At 29.4% G+C, this 19,932-nt stretch overlaps 1 protein-coding gene across 1 annotated transcript; it reads left to right on the forward strand.

Moving 5' to 3' along the window:
* Window positions 1-3,911: 3,911 nt before the first annotated feature.
* LOC135952365 (odorant receptor 24a-like) lies at window positions 3,912-5,360 on the forward strand. The gene is made up of 5 exons (XM_065502262.1): window positions 3,912-4,432; window positions 4,502-4,874; window positions 4,935-5,033; window positions 5,100-5,252; window positions 5,310-5,360. Exons 1-5 carry the CDS (start codon window positions 3,912-3,914, stop codon window positions 5,358-5,360), a joined length of 1,197 nt encoding a protein of 398 aa, XP_065358334.1.
* Window positions 5,361-19,932: the final 14,572 nt, after the last annotated feature.

The raw sequence follows: 19,932 nt of genomic DNA on the forward strand, positions 1-19,932 counted from the left end.
AATGTATAAATAAATTCATCCAATTACACGTGCGACAATCACAATAAATTAAACTCTTTCTAACCCATTTGTTGTAAAACTATCATGCGATTATTTATTTAATAAAATGAAATATAAAATTAGTGTATTGGAAAATGTATACTTCACAATAGACCTGCCTTAAAAACAAATTGGTTTTGGATGAATGTTATTCAATTGTAATTTGTAACTAGTATGTATGTAATTCAAGAAAACAAGAAATAGATACAAATTTGTGTAGTTGGGTAAAACCTAGTACACAATTTGAAGTTGAAATTATGAAAATATAAATTGATATTGAGATATAACAAATTTCAATTCAGAAAAGCATATAAAAATTGAATTGAAAAATCAAATCGAGAAATCTCAATTAATATTACTATTAAAAAAAATTGAAATTGAGAAATCGAATTTAATACAAATCGAAATTAAATTAATATTGAGAAGATTATTAATTTAATTTAATTAAGAAATTATAATTTAATATAAATTAAGAAATCCAATAATTAATTTCAAATATTTTAAAATATTATCCAATTGGACCCTATGAAAGAAATTTTTATTGAATTATATCTGTCGATATAGTTATGTGTATGTATTAGGGTATTCAAACGATTAACCGTTAATCGGTTAACCGATTAATTTTTGTCGGTTAACTGTTCGAATAATTCAAAAATGCCGATTTTCAAATAACAAATAAACCGATTAATTTGTGTCGGTTAACCGATTAACCGAAATTTCTTATTTTTGCAGTTTAACATATTTTTTTTGTTGATTTATTTTTCCGTTTTAATTTAAATGCAAATGTCAAATTTCATATTTTTTCGAACATCCAAGAAACATGTTTAGTGAGTATAACAACTGACATATTTAATTTGCATGTATTTGACGGATGAGAACATGATAAGAGACGAAACTGGAAACACTACTGAAACGAGTCTTTTACCAGAACTTATCGAAATTAGTAAAAGTATTAAAAATCTAAAAAAATTCAAAAAGTACTCCAATGGTGAAATCAATTTTCTGAAGACCCCAGATATCTTCGGGATCCAAATCTTCAATAATTCTGTCAGACATGCTTTCAAGAAGTTTCCTATTTAAAATCAGCAAAATCGTTCCACAAATGGCTGAGATATGAGGAAAAAATTAGGACAACCTCGATTTTTGACATATATCTGGATTACTAAGTCATTAATATAGACAATATGGATATCTAATGATAGATATCCCAAACACCTTTGCAACGACGGATATAAGACCTTAGTAAGTTGGACCTACAATGGGTCGGTAAAAAATATTTTTTAACCCGAATTTTTTTTTCACCAAAATATTTAAAAACAAAATTTTTTTTCTAAAATTTTAGAAAAAATTAAAAAAACGACTTATATACACTACACCAAATTTTACTTCAAAATACAAATTTTAAATATTTTTAGGTAAACAAAATTTTTTTTTCCAAAGTGGTTTTTTTAATTTTTTTAAATTAATAAGATTCGGCACAGCCGAGTATAGCTCTTTTACTTGTTTTCTATGTTTTTGTTCATTTTATTAATAAAATACTTAAATAAGAACACAAAATCCATAGTTTTATTATCAGTTTTAAATCTAAATAGAAATTATTCGCTTAATCGAATAATTTAAAATTAACCGATTATTAACCGATTAAATCTATACCCCGATTAATTATTTGCTCGATTAACCGATTAAACCAGAAACCCGATTAATTGAATACCCTAGTATGTATATAATAATTATACGTGTTAATATGATTTTCCGAAGCGAGTCTAATGTATTTTTCGTATGCGGGTTATGGGGGCTACAACCTATTGTGCCGATTGTTATAAAATATTTGACTTTTATTTCTATGCATCCGAGTCTAATTTTGATTGATTTGCATATCAATAACGATATTTTTATGAGATTTAAGGGCTTTGAAATGCTTACTGAAATAGGACCTTATATGGCAAGTATGGCCAATTATGGACTGGCAGTCACAAATTGAAGTTATATAATGACTGTATAAATCAAACTACTTTGTTTTGAATTTTATATTGATGTCGATAGTAGTACGATATTTATTTGCAATATGTAATAGGATTTTCTGAAGTGGCCCATATATAGGCGCTACATTTATCCAATTATAGGCCGATATTCACAATAGTATGATTCTTGCGTACATACAACTGTTCTATGTAAAATGTTGGTTCGATGTAGTTATTTACAAGATATTGTTACGAAATTGTACTTGAATTCAAATATAACGATTTCAACGGCTGATTTAAAGTTGCATAATGCTTTTAAACAGCAGTGCCTCTCAAACTGTTACATATCTGTGGGTATTATAACGTATGGCAACGCTGAATGTTTGCTGCGACTCGTATATTCGAATTCGAAAGCTCTAGACTTCGAATATATGAGATTTGACAGTTAAATAACATTGTAGAAAGTTCATTAGAGATGGCGTGTGTATAAATAGTGGTCATGGTTGCAGTCATGAGTTTAGTTTATCAGAGACGCTGTTCGAATAAACATCAACTGAGTGTCTTAAAGTGTGCTGTATTTTCCAGTGAATTCGTACATTATAAAGTGTGTCTGTATTTCTGCGAATTTATAAACGTGTATAAATAACACTGAGCGACTATTTAATTCTGTTGTTGTACATTTTAAATAAATAAAGAGTTTTTACAATTTTCAAACTACTAAAGCTATGTTTCCGCATACACCGTAATCGGCACCGAAAACGAAATTCCATACATTTGCACCAAAAAAAAGTTCGTTTCAGAAATCGGCAACGAAAATTGGGAACGAAACGGCACCGATCAGTAACGAAAAACCTGTCATTTGGGGCCGGAACGAAAACAACTTCAAGTTGGTTGTTTTCGGTGTTGTAGGAACGAAATTATTTTAATTATTTTTTTATTTCAAATTTAAAGAAAATCAAAATGAATAAATATGTAAAATAAATTTTCTTTATTGGAAGAGGAAAAAATAATAGATTTTGTCAAAAATAATGAAATTCTATTTAATGTGCGACATTCAAAATTAAAAAATAATTTCGTTTCTGTTATATACCTGAAAAGAAAACAATTCAGAAACGAGACGGTGAGGAAAACAAACGTTTTTCTGTTTCAGTTTTCGTTATCGGCGCCGATTACGGTGTATGCGGAAACCCAGCTTAAACGGCTTTTATTTGTAATCAAAAGTATCCGGTTTATTTAAAGGAAATAAACCAACGTTTTGAAAAGGTTAAAACGTATGTAACAATATTTATGTAGGTTAATGTGTTTTCAAAAGGGTTCTTATATGGGAGCTGCGACTAGTTATTGGCCGATCTTTATAAAAATCTGTATGACGATTTTTATATACATAAGAAATGTGTATGTCAAATTTTAACCTCCTAAGAGATTTGTGATCAAATATGGACCGATTCACTCAAAGCATTCTTTTCTTTAAAATTATTTTATTTTTTTGTTTTGACTTTTGTATAGATACTGCTAATTTCATAATGATCTTTATATACCTTCATTCACCACTTGTGGGAGTGGAGGCAATGAAAACAATATAAATAGACATCCCTAATCAAACTTATTTGTAAGGACCGGCCTAATGTGCATTCATTTGGTAGCATGAATTAAAGGACGTTCCCAATTTGATTTAATTACTGTTCAATGGTGAGCTTAAATGAGCATTAAATTTTAAATTACAAATAAAATGTTTAATTTTCAAATTGGTTAAAGTTCAACATTTTACAGTTAATGAAACGCCTCTATAATGGTCGAAAGATTAAATATTCAGAGACACCCACTAAAATGTCTTTTAAAAGGATTTACTTTAGCTATTTACTGTCATTAAGTAGTTCAAAGTGATATCGTAGACGTCATTCTAGCCATAAAATGTTACCAAAATTCTTAACACAACGGTATCCACTAGACAGACACTTCTTTTTAATACCACGCTTCGCCTTGAGTATCATTGGATATTATCCGGAAACCGTGAGGACAGCAAAGGTGCAATTGTGGTCATTCTTCAATATAGCAATTTTGGTTTATGGCTGTTATGCTGAATTTTATTATGGCATCCACTACTTGAGCATCGATATACCCTCAGCCTTGGATGCTCTCTGTCCGGTGGCCTCCAGTATTATGTCATTTATTAAGATATTTTTCATTTGGTGGTATCGAGAAGACTATAAAAGTCTTATTGAAAAGGTGCGCAATTTGACGGCTCAGCAAAACACCAGCAGTAAAGTGGAAATGAAAAAGAGATATTTCACATTGGCGACACGTTTAAATGCCTTGGTGTTATTTTTTGGCTTTTGTACCAGCACTTCATATACATTACGACCGATTGTCACCAATACGTTTTTGTATCTAAACGGCAAAGACATTATCTATGAGACTCCATTTAAAATGATGCAAGTTGAATTTAAATATTTACACATCTGAAAAGAGTACGAATAATGTTTTTTTTTCTCTATTCAAAGATTTCCAGATGCGCTTCTTTCCATGCCACTATACCCAATAACATATATATTGGTTCATTGGCATGGGTATATAACGGTCTTAGCATTTGTCGGTGCTGATGGTTTCTTTTTAGGATTCTGCTTTTATTTTGCTACGCTTTTGAAGGCAATACAGGAAGACCTACAAAATATTTTGACAGATATCGAAGATAATAAAAATTCAAAACATGAGTCTGAGGATAAGGTATGTTTGGCACTTGAAGATATTGTAGAACGTCACAATGAAGTAGCCGAGCTTACAGACAAATTTTCCTTGATTATGGTGGAAATAACTTTGTGTCACTTCATTACCTCAAGTATAATTATAGCCACCAGTGTTGTTGATCTTTTGCTAGTGAGTGAAATTATATAAAATAAATTGTCTATAATTATTAAAACTCCATTTAAAATTTAGTTTTCTGGTTACGGCATTATAGTCTATGTTGTCTATACTTGTGCCGTTTTAACCGAAATATTTCTCTACTGTTTGGGTGGCAATACCGTTATGGAAAGTGTAAGTATATATTTAGTAAGTTAGTTCTTTGTCAGTTTTGTTTTATCCATTATAATTATTATATAGAGCGAAGATTTGGCTACGAAAGCCTATAGCAGCGAATGGTACACTCACAGTGTAAAAGTTCAAAAAATGGTTTTACTCATCATGGTACGTGCTCAACGTACAATTGCCATAAAAGTGCCATTTTTTGCTCCATCATTGCCAGCACTGACAGCGGTAAATATAAATAAATAGAAATAGAGGATAAACAAAGAAAATTTATTTTTATTTTAGATTTTGCGTTTTACCGGATCTGTCATTGCTTTAGCTAAATCGGTGATTTAAATAATTTGTCATTGCAAATATATGATTGAAGTTGTGATACTATTTATATAAAATACATATGTAAATGTTTTTTTTATTGAAAGCACAGTAGTAATAACATACATACAGTGAGCCGCAAAAGTGAGTATACACCAAAAGTTATTGGATATTTTTTAAGATAATGAAAATTCTAAAATTTATCCATGATTAAAATTTTAAAGTTTCGGTTTGATAGAGATTGGCTTGAATAACATTTTTGGTTGTGAAAAATATAGATTTAAGTCGGACTATAATGATTTTCATGATCTTAAAAAATCAAAAAATTCGCTGCTGTTTACTCACTTTTGAGGCTCACTGTATATGTATATAATAAGTCAACTTGATTTTGAGTCAGCTCATAAAAGTCCGACAGGGTATTATTAAAATACTCACTCATACATATACTATTTAAAGGGGGGTCAGACGGCATGTATTGCTTGTGTTTTGTGCCATGTATTGGGACATTTTTCCATATGTAAACATATACATGCCGTGTGATCCATATGAAACTTTGTGTATGTAAAATACATGTGTATTACTCGTGACATTTTTGGCAATTAGAGCATGTTCTATTTTCGTGTGTATAACAGAGTTGTATTTTGAAATACAACACTGTGTGAGTGCAAAATAAAAAAAAAAACAAAACAAAAAAGAGTAAAGAAAAATCATAACAAAATAAATTTCATTGCATTAAATATATTTATTGTGATTTAAAAATGTTTTAAATAAATATATTGTTAAAAACAATAAACATATAAACTAATAGAGGTTATGTCACATGCAATTACATATGTACGTTTGAACGTGGAAATTATGAATCGTATGTATAAAGTGAATTTTGACATACACATGGAATTCCATATGTATCGAATACATGTCCCAATACACAAGCAATACATGCCGTCTGACCCCCCTATTAGTAAATATCAGCGTAGGATGTGATGAATATGACATTACGTCTAAAATACATATTTTTTTATGTAACAACCTGAAAATATTAATCAATGCATTTGTTTTTTGGGCGTTATTTTAATTTCTAAATATAGAGCAATATTAATAAGTATAAATTTAAAACATTAAACATTGTTTTATTATTAACACATTGCTGAAATTTGTGTCCAAAATGACATTTATTAATAGGGGGGTCAGACGGCATGTATTGCTTGTGTATTGGGACATGTATTCGATACATATGGAATTCCATGTGTATGGCAAAATTCACGTTATACATACGATTCATAATTTCCACGTTCAAACGTACATATGTAATTGCATGTGACATAACCTCTATTAGTTTATATGTTTGTTGTTTTTAACAATATATTTATTTAAAACATTTTAAAATCACAATACATACAGTGAGTGTCACTCAAAATCGTACAACATATTTTTTTTTAAATATTATGAAATTATACAGGCAATAATAGGTGATTATATAAAAAATTAAAAGTCATTTTATTAATTGGAACAAAAAATATGTATTTCAACAAAAATGTTAACAAAACCTCAATTCCTTAAAAAAATATTGATGAAAATTAAAGAACATCACAAAATTCATATTTCACTTAAATTCGTACAATTATATTAAATTATAATTAAAACTTTAAAAATTAAAAAAAATGTTAATATTAAATAATCCTAATACTTTGTAGGGTATCATTTACTATTTTTAGTGCCTTTACGATTTTAAATGAAGCGTTGATATTCTGGGCACTGACAGTCTTACCCAATTTTTTTATTTGTGGATAAGGGCAATTAAAATTATACCCAATTTTCTGATAGGTAATAGCACACACAATATAAAAATAGCATTTTAAAATATTTCCAAAACATCAACTTTCTAAAACTAATGAATAAAATTTGACTACGATGGTGTACGATTTTAAGTGACATTCACTGTATATTTAATGCAATGAAATTTATTTTGTTATGATTTTTCTTTACTATTTTTTGTTTTGTTTTTTTATTTTGCACTCACACAGTGTTGTATTTCAAAATACAACACTGTTATACACACGAAAATAGAACATGCTCTAATTGCAAAAAATGTCACGAGTAATACACATGTATTTTACATACACAAAGTTTCATATGGATCACACGGTATGTACATGTTTACATATGGAAAAATGTCCCAATACATGGCACAAAACACAAGCAATACATGCCGTCTGACACCCCTTTAAGGGCTTTTATTTAACTTGCAATGTTTGTATGTTTTTTAGACCCGATAGCTTAAAAATTGTGAGTAAATTATATTATTATCTTGGGATCAAAATGGTCGAAATCCAACCAAATGATATGGTGATATGGTTCCTCCCAAAGCTAATATGCATTAACGAATATTTTGAAAACTATTTTAGTCAGAGTTTTAATACTTTGTTTAAATTGTTGCCAGTTGGCGTAACCCCACTCATGTAAAGTAAATTATTATTATTTATTTATTAAATAAATCATATTTATAAAAGATCTTAAATTACTTTTTAAGAGATATAGCTTAAGTCTACCTTACATTCTACCTTATTTTTAAGATGCAAGTATTTAAAATAACGAAAAACGCACGGAAATATTAAGTATATACATTTTATAGAATATATGGAGAACTAATTTGGTCTTTCGAACTTTGGCAGTTGAGCTATATCTTTCGAATTGACGCGTTTACCAACACGTGGAAATGATAAAATTGTTTATCAGAATTGTTGTTCTGTTCGGACAACTTTTAGCGCAATTTGTCCATTTTGCTTTGAGGCCCATTTCGAAAATTGTCGATACCAAACCACATGAGATCCAAGAGAGTTCAACTATTCCCGAAAAGATGTGATTTATGTGCCAGAGTTATGAAGAATTGGAAATTTTGGATAAGCTCCAACAGCGAAGCCGCGGCGGACATTTGCATACATAATAACATCGATAGGCTTTTCGAATGAATACAAATTTTCGATGATATCTCACACGCATTAAAATATCTCACATCGTTTAAAATGTTTATAGTTTTCATTTTACAAAGATTTTTGCTTATCCTGTAAAATTATATTTTGTTACTTACGCCTTTTTGCATTTTAGCTAACGATATATTCCTCAAAGTTACATCTTTTAAAAATATTGATTTTTTACAGAAAATTTTAGCATTTTGCAATATTTTGTAAAAGATAAAAAAATAATTGCTTTAAAAAAATTCAAATTTCCGAAGATTTAATACAAATTTAAATATGATGGCAAAACAATAAGGATTATATTTTAATATTTGTATTTAAAGGTAAATGAAAACAAATTATGTAAATTAGACAACAAAGTAATAGTTTTTATGATAGGAATGAAATTACACATGGAATTAAAGCCGAAAGGTTTATTAATTGCTATCATTAATTTTATTATTCTGAAGAAAAAATATAAAATAATGTTAAGTTGTATGTTAATATCTATTTAATTTTCTTATGAAACATGACTTTACCCGTTTAAACAGCTGTTCTTGTTATTGTTTTTAAAAAAACACATTTTTATACCCTACACCACCATAGTGTGGAGGATATATTGGATTAGTGCTGATATTTCGTCACCTTACTAAAACAAAAGTGTATAATTTTTTTGCCATTTCGAAATAATTGAGTTTAAAATTTTTGTGTTAGTAGAGATCTAGAACAAAATTAGTATTTCAATTGATCTTTTGACCCACTTTGTGGAAGTAGAATTTCACCAAATTTTGACCAGAAATAGAATTGGTTATGTAGATTCTTATTATGCAATAATGGTGTATATGCTTATTTGTTTTTTATTGAGGGGACGATTTGTAAGGTGCAAATAGTTTTTATATATTTTGATAGAAAGTGTTAATATAGAAGCAAAAAGTTTTGTTTTAGAATATTGAAAAGCTACATAAAATAATAATGCGTAAGTGGCAATGAGTTTTGTTCTTGGGTCTCCACGTAGCAATTTTTATTGCTAAGTTCAAGCAATAACGTCGGCAGAACAACAGCAGAATGATTGCTGATTCTTTTAGGTAGAGAAAATGTTCGTCACAAATACAAAATTTTCAACGCGAGAAGTTCTCTGAAAAACTGTGGTTTATTTTGCTAATATTTTACGTTTTTCACTAATTTCTTTGTTTTTTTCTTTTGGCTCTTAAATAAATTGAATATGTATGAATTAATCGCACCGAATCATAGAAAGAAAAAAATTTACATTAATGACAACTGAACTGACAGCTTGTTGCTTAGTAATAATTGCTCAGGCAATCAGAAGAGCAATCATTGCGCAATGGATTGCTACATATGGCAATTTGCGGTCTACACTCGCAAATTTCATTGACGCAATCAAATTTGACAATTGCAGCAATAAATATTGCTACGTGGAGACCTAGGGTTAGTGATCGTTAAAAATGTAACACAACAAAATATGTTGGTAACCTCTTGTCTTTGCAGTTTGTCTTGGTTTGAGTGATGTTTTTTTCGCCAAAATTAATGCTTATATTAATTTTTTTCATTTTCTCCTCATGTCACGCGGTAGCCTGCTATTATTAAAACTAAATGAGGCAGCTTGTTACAATTTTGAAAGGAATCAACTGGCAGATGTCTCTTGATATGTTTTTTGTATATGTATTGGCAGCAAATTAAAATTTTTTAACTCAGAAAATACTGATCCGATTTTAATAAAATATATTCTGTACTAAAGCTTTTAAATAATAAAAAGAGGTTGAAAACAGAGGCAATAAACCACTATTTACATATTCTATATATACATTAGAGTGCTCCAAAAAAATTAAATTGCGAATTTTGACCGTCCCCCCCTCTAGAATTGTTCTATGTATTGTAGAAACACATTGTGTAAAATATTAGGATGATAGGATAACGTTAACTGGTGGCGCAACGACGCTGAAGTTTTGAGGTGCATTTACAAGGGGAAAATATGTAATTTTTTCAGTTTTTGTAAAAATTTTACCATTAAATAATGACTTTTACAATTTAATTAAAAAGAATCGAAATGTGTACGTAATTGTCGTTATAATAAGATATAAAAGACAAAAATCGATGAAAAAATGTTAAAGTTATTAAAAAATCGCCAGGCCATTAACGTGTCTCAGGCCACTAGAACAAGAAATTTATGAAGAAAATTAACATATTTTGAGAAATATTAAAATAAAAGCTTATTTTTACTTAAAATATATCCATATTTACTTGTATATGAGTTTTTGTCCTCGTAGGATACCGTTAACCTATTCGCAGGTATGACCAAAAAAATTTAATTTTTTTAACGGCAGTTTCAAAACTCCAATTTCAAATTTTTAAACATTTTGTTAAACAAATTTCAGAATTTTTTGATCATCACATGGGGATTTATTGACAACATAATAGGGAATAAAAATGTGAAAAAAGTATGTCAATACCTCCTATAGTTTTTCCGTACCTGCGATATAAATTTTGCGATTTTCGAGAAAAACTAATTTTTTGGCCATACTTTGGGGAATGACCAGAATTTCCTTACTGTAATGATTTTTAAGTAAAAGCTATTCAGAATAATATAGTCCAGGTAATTTTAAATATAGTCTGAAAGTTTTACTAAAATCGGAAAACTTTAACCCTTAAATCGTGAAGGTCAAAAGTCAATTTTTTCAATATTTGGAATTTCTCATGGAAAGATAGCGAAATATTATATATTTTTGGGCCGATTTTGATGAAACTTAAGAAAAATATAAAATGAAGTCTAGTATTCACAATAACAGTACAAAAATGGAAATTAACTCTTAAGAGTACTTGGGGTCAAAATGAATGTGTTTTTCGTGATTTTAAAAGTTGAGGGTCATTTGGACCCCAAGTGCTATTAAGGGTTAATTTCCATTTTTGTACTGTTATTGTGAATACTAGACTTCATTTTATATTTTTCTTAAGTTTCATCAAAATCGGCCCAAAAATATATAATATTTCGCTATCTTTCCATGAGAAATTCCAAATATTAAAAAAATAGACCTTTGACCTTCACGATTTAAGGGTTAAAGTTTTCCGATTTTAGTAAAACTTTCAGACTATATTTAAAATTACCTGGACTATATTATTCTGAATAGCTTTTACTTAAAAATCATTACAGTAAGGAAATTCTGGTCATTCCCCAAAGTATGGCCAAAAAATTAGTTTTTCTCGAAAATCGCAAAATTTATATCGCAGGTACGGAAAAACTATAGGAGGTATTGACATACTTTTTTCACATTTTTATTCCCTATTATGTTGTCAATAAATCCCCATGTGATGATCAAAAAATTCTGAAATTTGTTTAACAAAATTTTTAAAAATTTGAAATTGGAGTTTTGAAACTGCCGTTAAAAAAATTTATTTTTTTTGGTCATACCTGCGAATAGGTTAACGATATCCTACGAGGACAAAAACTCATATACAAGTAAATATGGATATATTTTAAGTAAAAATAAGCTTTTATTTTAATATTTCTCAAAATATGTTAATTTTGTTCATAAATTTCTTGTTCTAGTGGCCTGAGACACGTTAATGGCCTGGCGATTTTTTAATAACTTTAACATTTTTTCATCGATTTTTGTCTTTTATATCTTATTATAACGACAATTACGTACACATTTCGATTCTTTTTAATTAAATTGTAAAAGTCATTATTTAATGGCAAAATTTTTACAAAAACTGAAAAAATTACATATTTTCCCCTTGTAAATGCACCTCAAAACTTCAGCGTCGTTGCGCCACCAGTTAACGTTATCCTATCATCCTAATATTTTACACAACGTGTTTCTACAATACATAGAACAATTCTAGAGGGGGGGACGGCCTGTACCTAGAAAGTTTTTTTCGTCCATACAATCTTGGAGCACTCTAATATACATATATTCTATATGTATATATAGAATATGTTTATTGCCTAAAGTTTAATAAAACCGTATAATATTAAATACATTTGAATCATAAATATTACCAAACACCCTTTTCATAGGCCATAGGAACACGTACTCTATTATATTACAATTAAAATAAACTAAAATATTACTAATGTGTTATTAAAAGTAATCGTTTATTTCATATTAATTACCATTTATTATAGTTGCCCATTATATTGCGTGATTGAGCATTTACAACTTAAACATGAAAACCATCCAAACAAAATGTTTGTTGAGCAAACGAACAAAATCGATCTATTTAAACAATGTATGTATGTATGTGAGTATGTTCTATATAGTATGTATATGTATATATAACAAACGTACATAAGTATATTGAGCTTTAAATATTATTCACTAAACTAATAATTTAAACGGATTATTTAAGTTTTAATTACAAGTGAAAAGTATGCCATCAAAAATACTTTTTTAACAAAAAAGTTTATACTTATGTGTAAATAATAACTTGTTGGTATATTGAATTATTAAATTATAAACGTCGCTTCGAAAGAAAACTCAATATGAATCGAGAGAAGTTAATACCGATATCAAACGCACCTGGTTTTGATAAAAGTGCGACACATATCATACATTCCATCAAAGATCTCAGAAAAAACTCAAGTTTTTTACCTTGGGTCTCCGATTTTGACCATATTCGCCAAAAACATGTACTTTGGAATCGTTTAGACATTGCCATCGACTGCTGAAATCTAGCGACTAATTATAGCACTTCAATATATGTGAAATGCACATGTTTCAAATTATCTCAGTAAAATTATTTACACCAACATTGGGAGATAGCGACTTCAGTATCCAATTCATAGAATAAACGTAACACCCTTCTTATATAATTCTCGTTCAATAGCTCCATATTACATGTGGTCGGAATTCCCCTAAATGAGCTTAGATGATATACATAACTGTTTTCAAGATTTTACGAAGAGAAACTAAATTGAAAATTTTTCAATATTTAAAAAACAGCTGTTAATGATTTTTGCTGTTTACATACAAATGCATTCTTGATTTAATTTGACTTGTTTGTTTTTCAAATGGTTTAATTAAAAATTACGTTTACAATCAACCAGGTAAAATTATTAGGGAGAGTTGTCAATTATTTACCTTATTATCTCAAATTACAAAAACAAAGCAAAATAAAATATTAGATTGTTTCTTTGGATTTACACCACATGCATCATTCAAATATTTTATTAAGGGTCCTCATGTAAACGCTTAAATGCCTCGCAAACTGTGCAATCTGTGCATTTTTACACTCTCGCAAATGAACTGTCAAAAAATGTATGGAAATTCGTTTGCACAACTCCGATAAGTTTGCGCGACAATTTAGACTCGCAAACTTGAATTTATTGTGCATTTGATGAATCAGATGCTTTTGTTTGCTTTTATTAATAAGAAATAAAAATCAAATAAAATATAAAAATTTTGTGCATGTGAAAATTGTGTAACATTGGAACAGAATGATTGTATTAAATGGCATTGTGTATGAAAACATTAACCAACAGCTAGAACATAAACAAAATCTTGCAAACTATGTATATCACCGTTTGTTCCAAAAATTAAACAAACGGTGAAAATTTTGTTTAAGGCTTTTGTTGAATTTATTTTTATTTGACATTTATATCAAATAGAGAGAAATTTAATGTATAAACTTGCACAAAATTGAAAAGGTGGTTTCATGAAACACGTCGTGCAAATTTGCACAATTGAACAAATGGGAAACTTAAGCGTTTAAATGAGTACCCTTATTATATTTGCTGATAATTGTAAATGTACATAGTTTTGTTTAAAAGAAAATTTACAAACATTTATTTTAAATTAAATTTTATTATAGTTTATGCTAGGTATACACGTTACGATAAGTAGTACGATAAATCGTAAAAGTATGAAATTAGTAACGCGTATCATGTTGTCGTACTAACGAAGTATGAAAATCAAAAATTTTTGATTTTTGTGATATTTTTATTACTTGTCTATCACAAAATCGTACTTCAACTCATACTACGATTAGTACGAAAAATAATATCGTGTATACCCAGCTTAATTACGTCCGTCAGTTTGTCTATTGATGGCACAGTAGGGCATAGAGATGTGCAATTTTTATCAAATATTTTCAGTTGATCAGAAATGCTTGCTATTAAATTGGAATTTGTCAAAATCGGCCCAACTAAAAACAACAAAAAAATATAAAAAATATGTCCTTCAATCCGATGTCCTGACAGACATTGGATTTGTATACTATACTAGCGTAGTATACTACATGTGTGTCAACCTATACTACAATTAAACCATCAAACAATATGGTTTAAAGCTGGTTCGTATACTATGAAAATGTACGTGGTATAAATGTAGTATGTTACTACTACTCACTAAACACAGCTCTTTTCAATAAGAACTGGGAAACCCTAGTCATAATGTCAGTTGAAAATATTTTGATATTTTTTGAGTTGAGATTATTTGCAGTTCTGAGAGATCAAAATCGAGCAAAAGCGGAAGCAGTCCCTCATAGTGGCAATATTATAATCAGGTTCATAATATTATTGGGGCATATAAATCCATTAATTACAAGGAACAAATGGACGAGAGTACAGGTTTGTTTAAATTTTGTTTATTATATAACGACATTATAAATAAAGTTTTTATTAATTATTTTTGCAGAAAATTGGTTCACTGAAGATCTGGATTTAGTAATTGAGGAAAGCTCAACTATATCGGTTGATGGACTAGCTTCAGCTCAATCCTCCGACATAACTCCAACATCTGCAGTATCTGAATCTACGTCATTACCATCAGATGATATTCCTGGTCCAAGCTCATCTAAAAAAAGAAAGAAAAATACAGAACTTGTTGAAGTTTTAATAAAAGATCAAGAAATTATGGAACATTTCTTGAAACAGTCATTAGAAATGACCAAAAGGCAATTAGTTTCCTCCAAGAAAATAATAAATTGTTGGCGGAATTTTTGAAAAAATAAATTTTAAACTTAACAAATAAACTTACTTTTAAAAAAATGATCCGTCAAAGCATTCCTTATACATCCTTATACATTCCTTATACCACAATGGCCCCATAACATTGTGGAAACCCTAACCGATCAAATCCTGATACAATTTCCTTTATTTTTGAGTCTATTGGAGGATATGCATCAAATGCAACTTTCATTAAACATGTGCAAATGGCCCTGCAAACATCAATGACAATTTCTCCAACTGTTGAGCTTCCAACACCAAATAAACTGGCAATTGTTCGATATTCTGATGATGAACCTAACGCGTACAAACAAATGCCTAACCGTTTTTCCAGTGGAATCGCATATCTCTGCGCAAGTTCTGCAACGATTTTAGAAGGTAGTCAAACGTGGGTTTGTTCACACGGAATTTATTTTTAAAAGATTCCTCATCTAATTTTGGCACTTCAACGTCCCAAAAAGTAGATGCTTCGACCTGATTAAGTACATTTTGCTTTAATATATCAATAATTTTTTTTATAAAATATATAAACAATACTTACACATGTCCAAAAGCGCCTGTATTTCTGTTTTATTTCCTTAATTCTTAACAAAATTTGCCTTCTTTTTATACGATTATACATAATAAGTGCATACCGAAAACAAGTTTTCTTTTTTTGAACAAAATATGCAATTTTATTATTATTGTTTAAAATGAGACTCAAAAGTCTTTCTTTTTTAATTTTTCCTAACATATGATCAAATGTAAAAACAATAATAATAGTACGCATACTACATGTCTGTCACACTAAAGTAGTATCAAAAACCATAATATGCATATCGTGGTATATAAACCACATGTCTGTCAGGGTATTACCCTCCGTTAGTCGCAATCATTTTCAATCACTTTTTATTTCGAAAACAAAAAAACAATACATATTAAATTTAAAGTATTTATCAAAAAATAGATTTAAATTTAGGGTGTTTAAAAAAATGTTCAATAAAAAAATGTTTGCCTGTATCAACCAGATCAGTTGCTACTAACGGAGGGTTAAAACCAATTAAAAACGGGCTTAAGCGAAGAGGAACATAAATTTGGCATGAATAGTTATGAAACACTTTGTTCGAACTTACCATAAGATTCGGCACTGCCGAAACAAGTAATATATCTATTAACAATATTTCCATTATTGTGAAGGGTATATAAGATTTGGCACTGTCATACAATCTTGAAGAACTCTAATATATGTATTTACATGTTAATGATGATATGATATGATAATACATACATTTCTACTTAATATTGTATTTTGTAAATGTAAATTTCTAGTGAAATCTATATATTCGTTTTTTATTTAAATCAAACATAAATATTATTTTATTTAAGAATCAAGCATTTTTTTATTCAAGTGTATTGAGCCAGATTTTTCATTTTTTACAAGTATTTCACTCATTTCCTTCGAAAAGAAAAACTACTTTCATTTTGAGAACAAAGCTTTCAATTACTTCAAAATAAAAATGAAACGCAAATAGTTGTAGTTTTATTCAAATGACTGCATTTGTCAGTGTTTACGTTAAAAACGGATAAGAAATACGAATACAATGCTACAAAAATAAAAAAAAACAAGTAAGAGTGCTATATTCGGCTATGCCGAATCTTATATACCCTTCACCTTTGTTGTGGATGCATTATTATTTTTTATAATTAGTATACCTATATGTATGTATGTACATTGCCCACTTTCAGCGTACAGCATCCTAAATTTATCAAGAACACAAAAAACAACAACAACGCCAAACGAAACAAAACACCAAAAGAAAAAACAAAATACGCAAGCCAATGAAACCAACACACGTCCAAACATACGTTTAATTGTATAAAAAACAACAACGCCAAAAGAAACAAAACACACATACGATTTGTTGCTTTTTTGTCCAAACATACGATTTGTTGCTTTTTTGTCAAAAAAACCAACACACAACCAAACAAACGTTTAGTTGTTTAAAAGACAACAACAACGCCAAAAGAAACAAAACACACAAAAAAACAAAATACGCAAAGCATGCACAACCAAGCATACGTTTTGTTGCTTTTTTGTAAAAAAAACCAACACACAACCAAACAAACGTTTAGTTGTATAAAAAACAACAACAATGCCAAAAGAAACAAAACACAAAAAAAAAACAAAATACACAAAACTTGCTCATCCAAACATACGTTTTGTTGTTTTTTTGTCAAAGCATGCAATACATTGTGTTTTTTGATGAAATTTTCAGAGGTTGTCTCGGATTTTTGCTCATATCTCCGTTATTTATGGACGGATTTTGCTGATTTTAAATAGCAAAATTCTCGAAAGTATGCCTGACAGAATTGTTGAAGATTTGGATCCCGGAGATATCTGGGGCCTTCAGAAAATTGATTTCAACAGACAGACAGACAGACAGACAGACGGACATGGCTTAATCGACTCCGCTATCTATAAGGATCCAGAATATATATACTTTATAGGGTCGGAAATGAAAAATGTAGAAATTACAAACGGAATGACAAACTTATATATACCCTTCTCACGAAGCTGAAGGGTATAATAAGAACATGCTCCATACACCTTCATTAGGGTGACTCCGTTTTTATGGAGTACCTACTACAGAATATCAATGGAAATTTAAAAAGAAATATCCAAAATTCATACAATAATCAATGACTAATCATTCATCACCATCCATTCATCATTTTCACAAAGCGCTATTTAATGATTTTTCATATGATATACAAAAATTACATCATGTTTCTTTCGACCAAACATAAGACACATTAATGAAACCCAGAAAAGAAACTATTGCATTAATTGCTAGAGTTAGGACATACAATGTGAAACGTTTTTTTTTTGGCCCCAGCCTAACCCACTCACATCCACGGGTTTCAACACACTGGAAACACAAGAGCGTTCTACGTCATTTTGTTCCTTTTATACAGTTTTCGTGTATTTTCTTTGTTTGTTACTTTTTGATTTTAATGTTTTGGTTCTTGCAAGCCATTGAGAGGTTGAGTTTTATTTCACATTTTTCTTGCCTGGTTGGAAATAAACAAAAGAACGAATGAACGAAAGTATACTTTTCATCATAATAGTACGATACATTTGTAGGTTACGTATGTGTGTATGTATAATTGCATGTGAGAGATGGTTCATATACATACATGCAAATAAAAAAAACAACAATACAAATGTATAGATCTTTTTCAATACCCAGCAGTTCTAGGACACAGTCCCTATCTAATTTTAGCCATCATTTAGAGTGACTATTTATTTTAGCACGTGCATGTCCTAAGCAGGAGCTAATTGACCCTCTTGGATTACAATGAGACTGTAAGCTGCTCCAAAGTAGTCAATGCTGTGGATTCACATACTGGTTACATAGAGTAAGTTACCTTACTAGCTACCTAACTGGTAACTTTATGAACTACATAACTAGTTATTTTTACATGTATGGGTGCTAATTGACCTGAAATAGTCAGTTAAAAAGACAAAACAGACAATAGATTACTTCTGGTGGGAAATATAACTACATACTTTCTCAAGTGAAGTACAAACAACAACGTTTAAAGTGACTACACTTTAGGTTACTTAGAGACACAAAAGGAACAATTGCCATCACAATAGTTTACATGAAATGTCAGTATACTTAAGCAACAAGAAAATAAACTGTTCGAGAATTATATCAACAAAATTTGTATAATTCCAGTTTGTACGAATTACTCATAAAAAAGTGCAGTCAAAATAAACGTTTAAAGTGACTATACTCTAGATTACTCACTAGATTACGTGGGATATATAAAGTATTATATATCCCACAAATTATCTGGATAGCTTAAGTGTAGAAACACAAGCCTGCGGATTTGAATGTGGATTCAAGAGAAAATATAAATTAAATGAAGCGGTGCGGATTGTTGTATAATCTTTATCATGGTGAGTATTATTTGCTCGAGTTTGTTTACAAAATTTTAGTTTGCAGTAATTTGTATACATTAAGCAGCTGTTTTTGACACTAAAAAGTTATTTGTTTTAGTATTGTTATATTTGTTGCTGTAACGCATACACCTTATAATCATTACGCCATGATCTTTATATTATTGTTTAAATTTAACAGAGATATTTTATCTTCTTCCTTGCTCTCTAACTGAGAGACAGAAAGAGAGAGTTGAAAGATTAAAGCTTTAGAGAAATCGCAACTACAATAAAATAGATTTTAATTTTGTAAGGATATCTTGTGCGCTTTATGTTGTCAAAATTGCATGTAAAAAACAACGGCGTACCGGTCGTCAAGCTTTTGTTTTTAGACTAATAAGCACTGATGGAAGTGCTGGCGTTAAAACCCGGATTAATAAAGAGTCTGGAAATCTTCCTAAATATAAAAAATAGCACAAAATTCGATTATTTAATACAAAATAGACCTGCTCCAAAGGTTCTGGTCTAGGTGGTCGTCCAAAAATAACTTGGCTAAGCTCAGTGGAATATAAATTTGGATGCAAAGATATCTCATGTGCATAAGATAAAATAAAATTTAGAAGTTTTATTCAAACCTTGTAGAATATGTTATTTCTAGAAGCTGCAATAGGAATGACGTACTTGTGATGTTATTTAAAATATAAAAAAATTAAACAAAGTACTTAAATTTTAAATTTAAGTCTTCGTATATTTTTT

This window comes from Calliphora vicina, chromosome 2 (assembly GCF_958450345.1).
Source record: "Calliphora vicina chromosome 2, idCalVici1.1, whole genome shotgun sequence".
Taxonomy (NCBI): domain Eukaryota; kingdom Metazoa; phylum Arthropoda; class Insecta; order Diptera; family Calliphoridae; genus Calliphora; species Calliphora vicina.

Bases quoted from the DNA above. Each gene is read 5' to 3' on its own strand.
- LOC135952365 (XM_065502262.1), top strand. From the start codon at position 3,912: ATGTTACCAAAATTCTTAACACAACGGTATCCACTAGACAGACACTTC. The intron at 4,433-4,501 runs GCAAGTTGAATT...CTCTATTCAAAG, and splicing joins GAGACTCCATTTAAAATGAT to ATTTCCAGATGCGCTTCTTT. The intron at 5,034-5,099 runs GTAAGTATATAT...ATTATTATATAG, and splicing joins GCAATACCGTTATGGAAAGT to AGCGAAGATTTGGCTACGAA.